The sequence below is a fragment of the Gavialis gangeticus genome, unplaced genomic scaffold (genome assembly GCF_001723915.1).
Source record: "Gavialis gangeticus isolate Ggan-Ray unplaced genomic scaffold, GavGan_comp1, whole genome shotgun sequence".
In the NCBI taxonomy this organism is placed as follows: Eukaryota; Metazoa; Chordata; order Crocodylia; family Gavialidae; genus Gavialis; species Gavialis gangeticus.
Window position 1 is genome coordinate 131,709,690 of NW_017729022.1, and position 13,426 is coordinate 131,723,115.

The 13,426-nt window shown below is 46.0% G+C and overlaps 1 protein-coding gene across 1 annotated transcript in view; it reads right to left on the reverse strand.

The window, feature by feature from the left end:
• Nucleotides 1-13,426, reverse strand: part of SOS1 (SOS Ras/Rac guanine nucleotide exchange factor 1) — a 122,493-nt gene that overhangs the window by 32,893 nt on the left and 76,174 nt on the right. Inside the window, exon 11 of the mRNA XM_019515879.1 lies at nucleotides 754-835. Within this exon, the coding sequence (XP_019371424.1) occupies nucleotides 754-835 (82 nt within the window). The remainder of the gene's footprint in view (nucleotides 1-753; nucleotides 836-13,426) is intronic.

Below are 13,426 nucleotides of genomic sequence, written 5' to 3' on the forward strand. Positions count from 1 at the left end.
GAGGAGCCGCTGCCTGCCCTAGTGAGGCTCTTCTGGCTCCAGGACACTGCTCTGCTCCCCGGCCCTGACACCACATGTCTCCTCACTCCCCAAGGTGGTACAGGGGAGCAGAGCAGTGTCCTGGAGCCAGAAGAGCCTCACTAGGGCAGGCAGCGGCTCCTCCCCGAGGTGAGGCAAGGCAGGGATGGAGGCTGGTGTGGGCAGCTGGTGCAGGCTCTGCCAGCTCTGGGAAAGTACTCCACTCCCCAGGCCGGATGTGGAGGAGCGGAGCACTTCCCCAGAGCCGGGGAGCCCACACCAGGCTCTGGCTCCAGCCCCTGACCCCTGGCCCCAGCCTCCAGCCACCAGCCAGCTTTGGCCCCTGGCTCCCGGCCCCCAGCATCCAGCCTTCAGCACCTTACCCTTTGGTAAGTGTCCCACACTGGGCCGAGGTGGCGTGCTCACGGACAGAGGCAACGCGCTTACGGACCACTGCTCCTTAGAGGGAACACTGCTTGGGAGCCAGATCCTCAACATAAAGTCCACTTATTTCAATGGAGCGTCATCAAATTATATGAGCTGATAATATTTTAACTTGATTTTATACTATCACACTTGCTTTTGAAAACTTTTAAGAGGATGGTGACAAATTATATCTAACTTTAAAAAGTTAAATCAAAAATAAAAAAATTAATAAACTCAAAAAAATTATACTCTATATAAAAAAAATGTAGATTTCTACATAAATGAAGAGTTAAAAAAATAATCACATACCTTTCTATCAGTAGACTCAATAATTCTTGAGGTTTGCAAAAGGATCTATATGTTGTGAGAAATGTCCGAACAAAATTGGGGTCTAAGGAATAAAAAAAATAAATTTTGCTTTCATATCACTGAGTTCCTTTTCTACTAATACTTAATAAAACTTAAAATGAACTTCAGCTTCTAAACCCACGTGTACTCGATGCTAGGAGTATAGAATACTCAATAATTTCATTGTTATTTTAGTAACAATTTTGAACTTCCTGGAATGGCAATACAAAGTACATGGCTTAGAACAGGGGTTGGCAACCCCTGGCACACGTGCCAGAGTATGGTATGTGAAGGTATTTTATACGGTGCAGAAGGGGCTTGGGCTGCACTGCCACAATAAGGACCAGCCCCTTTGCGGCTCCCCTGAGGTATGTGTGCACCTGCTATCAGCAACAAGCCAGCCTGGGGCTCTGCAGACCTCAGTGCAGTGGCTTGCAGCCTCCCAGCTGCCGGCCACAGCCAGGCTCTGGCCAAGCCCTTGTCACTCACCACAGAGCCCAGGCTGCTCACAGTAGGTGATGGGGAGGCTGCAAGGAGCTACACTGAAATCTGCAGAGCCCCAGCCAGGCTCCTTGCCGGTGGTGGGTACACATATGCCTCCACACAGACAGTGGGGAAGGGGCCAGGGCTGAACTGCCACAACAAGGATGGGGCCCCTCACAGCTCCCCTGCCATCAGAGCCATCCCTAGGGGTGTGTGGGGCCCAGGGCATATCAGCCTGTGTGGGGCCGGGGGAGGGAGGGGTGATGAGTGGCCCGAGGACAGAGCCGGCAGCACACGGCAGGGCCTGTATGGCCCCACAAAGCACGGGGTCTGGGGCAGCTGCCCCGCCTCCCCCACCAGGGATGGCCCAGGCCGCCATCCACCCTTGGTAGGCCAACATCTTACAAGTCAAGGTTGAAGTGTTTCTAGCGCTTTGCTCTAAAAAGTTGTCAACTCCTGACTTAGAATCAATTTCAACTATATTTTGAAGTTACTAATAAAAATAAATTTTGCATGTTAAAAATCATTAAAATAAGCAGAGAAATTTTTTTGTAACTTTAAACTGCATTTTTATAAATACATGTTACTATATACACCATTCTTTTATTGAGTCATCTGGTCCACAGTCCTCTCTTTAATAGCAGCCACCACCAGATGACTTTTAAAAAAAAAGGGCAAGAAACATAATAGAAGACAGTTGCATAATGACCTTCTAATGCCATAACTAGTGTGACTGCTATTGGATTACACTCATCCAGTTTTAGTTCTAGTTAAAGAAGTCAAATATTTCATTCTTATATTTCACTGACCATTTAATAAATGGTTTGGAATTTTTTTACGATAAACTTAAAAGGAAATCTGAAACACATTTTGAAGATAAAAACCAAAATGTTTCACTTAGAAAATGCTAAAATGAAACATTTTGATTTTTTTTAGATCCGATTTTCTTGAATTGTTTAGCAACATGGACATGAACTCATGAAATGCTTCAGCATCACTAAATCTACATTTTTCACTGAAAATACTTTTTACACAAAGCATTTCACTCAGCTCAATTTCTGCTGCTCATGTTCACAAAAAATACTGGAAAACTGAAAGAGGGTTTAGAAAAGAGCCGTGAGAAGAAAAAGATACACTTTTACAGAAAGCCTCAAGGGCTTAAAGTAGTTAGTTTATCAAAGGAAAATTAAGGGATGATTTGATCAATTAGTAAGTATGCATACTGGGAAAATAAGTTTGGTAAGGGAGGGTTTTCTTCTCACAGATGAAGGTGTAACAAGATTCAGTAGCAGGAGGCTTAAGCTAAAGAAATCCGGGCTAGAAGTATGGTGCTCATTTTTAGCTCTTGACCACTAGAAAATCTGCCCAAGGCTTTGGTGGTTTAAAATAAAGATGAAATATTTTTAAAAATATATACTCTAGTGCAACCACAGCAATTGGACTTGCAGCATAAATTAATTCAAGGAATTCCTAGGACCTATGTATAGCATCCAGAAAATCAGTGCAGTGTGTGAAAACGGTCCCTTCCAGCTTTAAAATCCACTGAGAAGTTAGGCTTGCACACTACATGAGGATCTAAGTCTTAAGTGTTTGTCTTATCTAAGCTCTTAGACTGGAACGTCAACATCAGCGTTACACTCTGTTTTGGAAGGACAGAGCTGGGAGAAAACATAGTGGTGTTGTCTTGTATGTCAGAAACACATACACTTGTTCCCTCGTTCAGGAGGAAGATGAGAGGAAAACAGAATGCATTTAGGGGACAATGAAAGGTGCAAGATACAGCACTGATACAATAGTGGGGATTTATTATAAGCCACCTAACCATGAAGAGGAGGTGAATGAGGCACTTTTCAAGCAGGTGACAAATTTATTCAAAAGTTATGGGATGGTACGGATGGGAGACTTCTTTTCTAGACTTCTGCTGGAAGAACAATGCAGCCAAACATAAAAATGTCAAGCCAGTTCCTAACTTGTGTGGAGGATAACTTTCTGTTCCCGAAAGTAGGATACCACTAGGGGATCGTTTATCTTGTCCTGAACAACAGGGAAGAATTGGTTGAGGATGTGAAGGCAATGAGTAACTTGGGAGGAAGCAATCACAGCACGACAGAATTCCAGAGTCTGGGACAGGGCATATGAGGTTAGCAAAATTAGGACTCTAGTTTTCAAAAAAGTGCAACTCAAGGAGGCAACAGGCACAGTGTTACAGGGGGACAGACTGAAGAATAAAGGCACCTGGGAGGACTGGGGCTTCTAAGGGGCACAGCATAGGAAACCAAACATGAAACTGTTCTGACACAATGGAAGCACAAGAGGAACGGCAAGAGACCAACGTGGCTTTACAAGAAGATTCCAAAATGCCTTAAAGGAAAAAGAAAAACATACAGGCAATGGAAGAATGGACATGTCACCAAGTAAGTGTACCAGAAAACAGCCAGAATCTGGGGGGAGAAAATCAGGAAGTCAGAGGTAAAGAACAAGCTGCACCTAGCAGAGGATGTTAAGGACAAGAAGAGGTTCTGAGAGTATGCTGGCCACAAAAGAAGGACCAAGGAAGTTGTGGGTCCTCTCTTAATAAGCCAGGGGGAACTCCTAAATGAAGATACAAAGAAGGCAGAGCTACTCAACAGCTACTTTACTGCAGTCTTCACAAAAATATTAAGTTTCAGCCAGACATCAAATAAGGATTATCTGGATAAGGAAGGGGGCAAGCTGAGGGAAGAGATAAGAGACAGTCAGAGAGTTTTTGTTGGGTGTGAATGAATTCAAGTTAGCAAGGCCAGATAAACTTCATCCCAGGGTCCTGAAGAAACTGGTAGAGGAGATCTCAGACCCCTTGACAATGATCTTCATGAAGTCATGGGAGACAGGCCAGGTACCAGAGGACTGGAAAAGGGTCAATGTAGGGCCCCTCTTTAAAAGAAAAAAGGAAGGAAAAAAAGCAAAAAGGAGCACCCAGGGAACTACAGACTGGTTAGCCTCACCTCAATACCTGGGAAGTTGATAGAGTGTATCTTATCTTAAGGAAGGCCATTTGCAGCCATCTGGGGGCTGATCATAAGTAGCCAGCATGGATTTATTAAAAACAAATAGTGTCAAACAAACCTGATCTCCTTCTTTGACAAAGTAACTACTTGGATGGATGAACGAAATGCTGTGGATATAGTGTATCTAGACTTCAGCAAGGCTTTTGACAAGGTCCTGTATGACCTAATAACAAATTTGGAGACATAGGGGCTGGACAAAACTAAAAGGCAGAGAGATAACTGGCTCAATAGCCACAAGCAAAGGGTCCATGTCAGAATAGGACATTTCAAGTGGAGTCCCAGAGGGGTCTGTCCTGGGTTCAGTGCTGTTTAATGTGTTCATTAATGATTTGGATACTAGCACAGACTCCTCGAGCAAGTTTGCAAATGACACGAAACTGGGAAGGACTGCCAACACATTGGAGGATGACAACACAATTCAGAAGGATCTTGACAGATTGGAAAGTTGGGCTACACTTAAAAGGATGAAGTTCAATGCAGACAAGTGCCAGGTGCTACACCTTGGAAGGAATAATAAAAAATTTAAAAAAAAATTAAATGGGTGACACCTGGCTGGACGACAGTACTATGGAAAAGGAGTCAAGAGTCTTGGTAGATCACAGACTCAATACGAGTCCGCAGCGTGATGCAATAGCACAAAAGGCAAATGCAGTTTTGGGATGCAACAACAAAAGCATTAGGCACAAGACATAGGAGGTGGTAGTGGCAATAATTAGGCCTCATCTGGAGAACTGGGTGCAGTTCTGGGCTCCCCATTTTAAAAAAAGGACATGGAAAAGTTAGAGAAGGGTGAATGGCTTGAAGCTGCAGCAAAGTAGGTTTGGACTGGATATCCAGAAAAACTTCTTCCCTGTTAGAACAGCAAGACAGTGGAATAGACTTCCACTGCCTAGTGGAACCCTCGTACCTAGAGAAGTCGTGGACTCTCCATCACTGAAGGAGTTCAAGAAGAGGTTGAACAGCCACTGGTCAGGGATCATTTACCTGCAGCTATACCTATGTTCTGCTATGGGCATTTCCCATGCTTCTGGGCTTTGCTGGTGCCTCCACCCTCTCCTTTCTGTGTCAGGGTGTTTTTAAGCTTTCCTCTGATGCACTGGGTACTGGCTGAGGACTTTGACTGGTGTGTGCCAATGCTCCCAAAGCCAGAAGTAACTGGCTAGAGGGTCTTGCTCCTCTGCTCAGGGTCAAACCAACCACCATACTTGAGGTCAGGAAGGAATTTTACTCCCTGGTCAAATTGGTGCAGACTGTGGCAGTTTTTGCCTTCCTCTGTAGCAGGGGGCATGGCCCTGTGCCCAGGATTTCTTGAGCATATACTGACATTTTATGCAAACAGGACATTGGCTACCATGGTTCCCCCTGCATTACCTGTGGCAGCTTGGGGTGTCAGGTCTGTGTTGTGTCAGGGATGACAGCAGTCTTGTGTAGAGTTTAAAATCACAGGCGACTGGTGCCACCCAAGTCAGGGGAGCCAGTGGCCAGTCAGTGATGGAGGGGGGTCCCCCCAGGGATGATCTCGCCGATTGGGGGAGGAGGGGGCAGGGCGGGGCCAATCTCACTAACTGGGAAGTGCCAGTGGCACTTCTCTTGGTGCCCCCACTCCCTGGCCGGCACTCGTGGGGGGGGGCACAAGCGCTCCTGCCTGCCCCCCTTGCTTGTTGCCTAAGCCAGGAGCGCTGCCTGTCGGAGGGTGCACCACCACTCAGGGGGTGCACGTGCACCCTCTATACATAACCACTGATTTAGAGTATGGTTTATATAGGATGGTTTGGATAGGGATGATCCTACCTAAGGCAAGGGGTTGGACTAGATGACTTCCAGCCCTATTTCTCTATGATAATAATAAATGTACCCATTGTGGTGGGCCAGTAGGGGGCACTCCTGCACTGAGCTATCTGCCTCACCAAAAACCAAGCTCCAAGTGGCTTCCCTGGGGTGCCTACATCAGGCGACCCCACTTCATGGAGCACACCCACAAGACTGGGGTAGCAGTGCCACTACCTGGACTCAGGTCTTTGTCTAGGTCCTGTGATATACAGGCCCTGTAGACCCAGGGGTTGCCTAACCCCAGCAGGTTATATCTGGGTGCTTCTATTAGCGTGAGGCATTCACCAGGAGCCTCCTGTGCAGGAGGAAAGTAAAATAGTCGAGCCTACCTTAGCAGGTCCCTTCCCGCTTAAGCGCACACAGCAAGGTGTACTAAAACAGATAGATTTATTGATCAAAAAGGGGTGGGGGGAAGGAATGCCAAAAGCAAAATATAGAAAGAAAACTAACTTGGAGCAAATTAAGTGGCTTGTCAGCTTTTTGGTACACAACTAGATTACAGCCAACTAAGTTCGCCTGTGATCTAAACTCTACATAAGACTACTGTCAGCCCTGATGCACCGCAGATCTAACACCCTAACCTGCCACAGGTAATGCAGGGGGAACCATGGTAGCCAATGTCCTGTTTGCATAAAATGTCAGTATATGCTCAAGAAATCCTGGGTACAGGGCCACGCCCCCCACTGAAGAGGAAGGCAAAAACTGCCACAGTCTGCACCAATTACCAGGGAGTAAAATTCCTTCCTGACCTCAAGTTAAGTTTCTGGTAAGTTACTCACTTCCTCATCCAGAGAATGAGAAAGAGCTGCAGAGGTCCATGCTCCTGCGTGTGTTTTAAAAATGTCTGCCTGTCTTCTTTCTGGAGGGAACCTCTTAAATAGCCCTCCTGACCTCACCACCTGGATCCAGCCAACATCAGGTATTTTCTCAGCATCACTAATGCTGACCTGTGGGTTTGACTAATGCCACTCTCACCTTGAGGAATAGGACTGCCCTCCCAGGCCAAAGGCAGGAAGTTTAACAATACACCTGGCCACAGGAGGACGAGATTCCCCCCTTCCTAGGGGATCCCCTAGGCAACCAGGCGGTTGTCTAGCAACCAGCTGATAGACACATGGGTAGACAGGGAGAGAGAGAGAAGAGGAGAAAAGATAACCCTAAAAGGTGAGGAGGCTGGGAGGGAGTTCTTTCACACTCATTACCTACATAGATACCCAATACTTTCTTGGCCTCACTAATACAGTAATGTGTTGCATAGGGCAATTATGTAATAGACTATTTCCCTGCATCTCATCTAGATGCATTAATTAGCTTTAGTGAACAGCCTTCTGTACTTGCATAAAAGAGAAGGTAAATAAGAAAGCCTAGCTTTCTCATTATTCCTTTCATTATTTTGCATATCTCATCCCAGTCCTTCTTACTTTCTGGCTTCCTGACACTAAACAGCCTACACTTCTCAAACTCTAAATGAGTGATTTTCAACTGGGGTTTTGTGGTTGAGAAATCCAATGTGAAAAATATTCTGACCTGTTGTGGTCCTTTACATTTTTTGCAACAAAAGAATTGCTGTTATTTTTCTGTTGTCAAAAAATGAGTGAAAGCTAAAAGCTGACATTTTCTGAGGGGGCCTTTAGTTTAAAAAAGTAAACTAAACTGAAAATCCCTGCTCTAAACAAAAAAGACCAGGAAGTCCTTGGCCTGCACAGAACACCCCAATCAGCTTTTCCATGCTTTCTTCTAACTTTCTTTCTTCCTTCAGTTTCTGATCCCATCCTAATAAAATCTGCAGTGTGTGTGTGTGTGTAAAAATACAGACAATCTGTTAGTCAGGATGTCTGCTCATGTGACAAGTCTCTCTTCAATACAGCCAATTTAAAAGCTAAAAAAGAACAATAACTTGTTCTGCAAGGATTTATAAATAATCACCCTTGAATTCCTAAAGAAAGGAAACGGACACTTTGCTGACGCACAAGCACTCGACATATCAAAGCCTTAAAAATAGAACAGCACTGCCCTATAGATTAAAAAAATAAAAAGGGCCAGGGTTTTCAAAAGTAGAAGGCACTAACCTTACTGCTCTTACACAAACATCAGAAAAAAAAAAAAAAGAGATGGTGAACACATACACACAAAAAGAAATATGCCTATGAAAACAGGGTCAAATGCTTAGATTCTAATCCAGTGACAAATGACCCTCTTTAGTGCTTGAATATGTGGAAGGGGAGTTTTGTGGAGGAAATTTCTCTTTGCAGAAATATACATGATCGGTCATATCCCCATGGAAAACTCTGTAGAGGTCTTCTCCAGAACCTGAAAAATAGGACACTGTGTGTCTCCAATTACACTGAGAGAGTACATTTCACATGATCTCCTGCTTCTGTAGGGTATTTCCCATGCCTCTTGGCTTTGCCAGATTCCACAAGGGTCTCAGAAGGAATTTTCCCCCTTGTTGCTACATGTGTGTGCGCAGGGGGGCACGGGCAAGGAGAAGGTGGCAATGTGGTGTTTTGCCTTCCCTGGAAGCACTGAGAGTTGGCTGCAACCCAGACTGGGTATTTTATTGGGTGTACTGCCACTCTTGTTAAGACTTAAAACTAGAGATTTCTGGTTAGAGGGTCTTTCCTCTCCACTCACGGTCAGTCCAGTTGCCATACGTGCAGTCAGGAAGGAAATTTAACCCATGGTCAGACTGGTACAAATTATGGTGGGGTTTGCCCTCCTCTGTAGCAGGCCCCCTTGGCTCTCCTGAGTGTATTTTAACAACCATCACAGCAACAGAACATTGGCTGCCACTGTCCCCCTGCCTTATATGTGCAATTTAGGGTCTTGTGTCTTGCGGCTGTGTCATGATTGACCATATAGTTCTACTAATCAGTTAGACCAGAGGTGTCAAACTGATTTGACTCCATGGACAAGATGAACATTGCTGGGTCAGTTGGTAGGCCAGAGCAGCCCTGCCAGAGTACAGGGCCATCCAGTGGAATACTGCATGCAGCCGCCCTGCTCAGGGCCTTCTGCTCCAGGTGGCACAGGAACTGGAACTGGCACTGAGGGCACAACATGCAGCCTATGGCATCAGCATGGGGTATACGCTGCATTCTGTGCCATGCTGGACCAGCCCAGGAGTGCTGGCTCTGAGGCTGGTCCAGATCAGGCTGTGCTGGAGCTAACACACAAGACCAGAGCAGTAGGGTATGCAGTATGCAGCCCAGGGGGCCAGCTCAGGGTGCACAATACACACAGTGTTGTGCTGGCTCCAGCATGGCTCAATCCAGACCAACCCTGGAGCCAGCATTCAAGGACTGGTCCAGTGTGGTGCAGTATGTAGAGCGTGCCCCATGCTGGCCACCCTGTGCTACATGCAGAACCTGCAGCTCCGGTTCCAGCACACATGCAAGACTGGCTCTGTACACTGCATGCAGTGCGAAGTGCAGTTAGAGAACCACAGGTTGGATCATATGGCTCTCCAGAGCAGATCCACCCTTTGATTTGTACATCTGACACCCCTGGATTAGATAATGGATTTGTATAGGATGGTTTGGATATGATCCTGCCTCTGGCAGAGGGCTGGACTAGATGACCTCTGATGGTCCCCTTCCAGCTCTCTCTCTCTATGATTCCAAGTACATCTTCAGTTTGTTCTCTTTAGAACATAACTAAATTTAGCTATGCTGTGAGTGTACCTGCAACACAAGGGCAAACTCTGGGTAATTTTTCTGTCTATAGTGACTAACCCAGGTACAAGATCATAGAATCATAGAAAATGACAGTTGGAAGGGACCTCAGGAGGTCATCTAGTCCAACCCCCTGCTCAACGCACAACCATTCCCAACTAGATCATTCCAGTCTGGGCTTTGTCAAGCTGGGCCTTAAAAACTTCCAAGGATGGAGATTCCACCACTTCTCTAGGTAACCTGTTCCAGTGCTTCATCAGCCTTCTAGCGAGAAAGTTTTTCCTAGTATCTTAAGAGATAAAAGCTTACAATATATTCACAGCTAATGAGAAGCCTTGTATTAAATATCATGTAACAAATATACAGAGAAGTTACTAAGGGTATGTCCGCACACTGTAAGGCAGTGTTGTTTAGAGAGATCTCAACTAACCCTCTAGATGCTAATTCCTGATCTGAAAGAAATATAGCAATGTTCATGTGATGTGCTCAGGCTAATTAGCTGTGCTGAGTTTGCACAAGTCTAGATATAATCCTGACTCACCCAGTTTCACTCAGCACATTGCTGTCAGATCCTCAACAAGGCTGATCACTGAGAGCAAGCCAGGTAGATCAGGCATATTTTCTGTCTGGGTTTTCCAATTTATCAAGCAGGATTAATACTCCCAGCTCTGGCACAACACTGTATAGCCCTGAACAAGCCAAATAACGGCTCTGGGCCCTAGTCATCCCACTTCAAGGCTCTGTGGAAGACTGCAGATTGCAAGGAATTATTTTTTATATGCCTACGGTGGGAAGATGCATGCCTAAGAAAGAAAAACCAGGACATGTTTGGGCTGTCACCTTGGCCTTACCAGCTATCCACAGGCTAAGGGGAATCCTATAGGGGAAGGCTGCAGAAGAAAGATCCATTTTCTCATCTTTCTGAGTTTTGCTAGTTGCCACAAGGGGTTGGAAGGGAATTTCTCTCCCATGCTACATGTTAGGGTTTCAGGACTTTTTAGGCCTTCCTCAGAGGCACAGGGTGCTGGCTGCAGCAAAGACTGCAGATTGGAACTGGGGTGCGCCTATGTTTCTGCTGGACTTAAACCTGGAGGTTCTTGGCTAGAGAGTCTTGCTCCTCTGCTCAAGGTCAAATGAGTTACTAAATTTGGGGGTCAGGAAGGAATTTTACCCTATGGCTAAACTGGCATGGACTGAGGCGGGGTTTGCCTTCTTCTGCAGTGGGGGGGCATAGCCCTCTTCCTGAAATCTCTTGAATGAATATTAACAACCTTCACAGACACACAAGATGTTGTCTGCTGTTGTGCCCTTGCTCTACCTCATATCAGGTTCAGATGTAATATCTTGTGCTATGTCAAGGTTGACTGTGTTTTGGCTAAGAGGTTAGACCAGGGGTAGGCAACCCTTGGCACAGGTACCAGTGTAGCACTCAAAGACATTCTGCTTGGCACACATGCCTCTGGGTGGATGGTGGGTAAGGGGCCGGGTCTACACAGCCACAACAAGGATCAGGCCCTTCACGGCTCCCCCACCATTGCCCCTGGCACTCCAACATCTTACAAGTTGAAGTTGCAGGTGTTTTTGGCACCCTGCCCAAAAATGTTGCTGACCTCTGGGTTAGACGATGGATTTTTACACAATGGTTTGGATAGGGATGATGCTTCCCTAGGCAGAGGCAGGGCCATCTGAGGGGTGGGGTTAGTGAAATCGGGACGACTGCCCTGAGCCCTGCGGAGCTGAGTGGTGTGGCCATGATGACTCTGAGCCGCTGCCGCTGGCTTTGCATCTGGGCGCTTGCTACTCCCCCACCTGCCACTGGTGGTGGCTTCTTCACATCCAGGGTGTATGGCATCAGAGCAGGAGCAGGGCCCTGCAAGAGCTGATTTGCCCCGGGCCCTGCACCCTGCTCAGGTCAGCTCTGACTTCTTGAGGTCCCTTCCAGGCTTCATCGCTATGATTTTGCCAAATCCTGTGTTCCCAGGCCCATCATTTAGAAATTACTCATCTGGATACATGGAACCCAGGGGTAGAGTTCACAATCATCTGAACAAACACATACACAGAGCATCCTACCAATCTTTGGAACATTGCCCAATGTATTAATAACCTGTGCCAAAGTCCTTGTGTATGTGCAAAGGGCAATTCTCAAAGGCACACATCTCAACCACATTAAACCAAATGCTCAACAGAACACTCAAAAGGTATTTCTCCCCTGGAGCCATTTCTCTGCCAAATCTTAGCTTCAGTTCTCCACAACAGGGAGCACAGAAATGGAGCTCAGCTGAGCTTATGAATGCTGACTTCTTAAAATAATGTCACAAAAGCATTCTATTTAAAAAATAATAATAAATAAAAAGATATTTTCTCTCCCTACTACACCCTCACACCCCTCCCGAATTCTTTTGTTCCAACTTCCATAAAAAGATCACTACAAGACAGATATAATACCAGTAAGAACTCAAATTCAAATGTAAAGGTCTGAAATGTTGAGCAATTAAGAACAGAGGCTTTAACTAACCCTGGTGCAATTGCAACTGACACTGTTTATTTCTCCTACCACATTGCTTCAAACATATTAAACTGGAAGGAGTTCACAGAAAAACAGCAAAAGGGAGAGAGAGAGAGTACAAGGAGATTTATTTACAGAGATTAAGAAATGAAGTACCCATGACTGAAAAACACCTAAAATATTCAACTCATGTAAACATTAAAGGGCTAATCTTGAAGAGTGCACAGTACTACTCCATGTAGTACTGGGCTCCCAGAAGAGAAAAAATTACACCTTCACATGAGGGAAAGCACCAATAGCTAGACACATGAAGGCAGAGAGTGCCAAAAGCTCCATAACTTTGCATTTTCAAAATTAGACAAACTGGAAAATGTATTATAAAAGAAAGATTCCACACTGATATAGATTCAACTGGATGACATAAGAGATCTTCTCCACTGGTGCCATGGCATCCAGACCATACTTCTGATCAGCTCTGGACCCAAGTCATAACTTAACTACCCAGTCCAGAAAACTGCCTGAAGCCCATCTCAAAGGAAAGACTGCCCCAGGCCCTGTGGAGCCAGGTGGTGTGGCCATGGTGACTCTGAGCCGCTGGTGCTGGTTTTGCATCTGGGCGCTTACTACCTCCCCACCCTGCCACTGGTGGCGGCTTCTTCATATCCAGGGTGCGCGGGATCGGAGTGGGAGGCAGGGCCCTGCACAAGCTGATTTGCCCCGGGCCCCGCACCCTGCTCGGGTCAGCTCTGGGCAGGGGGTTGGTCTAGATGACTTCTTGAGGTCCCTTCCAGCCCTACGTCTCTATAATTTTGCCAAATCCTGTGTTCCCAGGCCCATCATTTAGAAATGTGGGATGGCTGGGGACTACAGCACTGGACTGGTTCTCAAGAAACTTGAATTCTATTCCCAACTCTGATACTGGCCTGCACGGATAAGTCATGTCCTTTCTATGCCTCTCTATTATGGTAGCAAGTAGACAGACTTCCTCTGTAAACTGAATTCTACACATAAAAATGGCTGTGCAGGAGCCTCATTTCCAGCAAAGTAACTCCCATGTCTCCAAATGTGTTTGGGGGGGGGGGGGGGGGGGG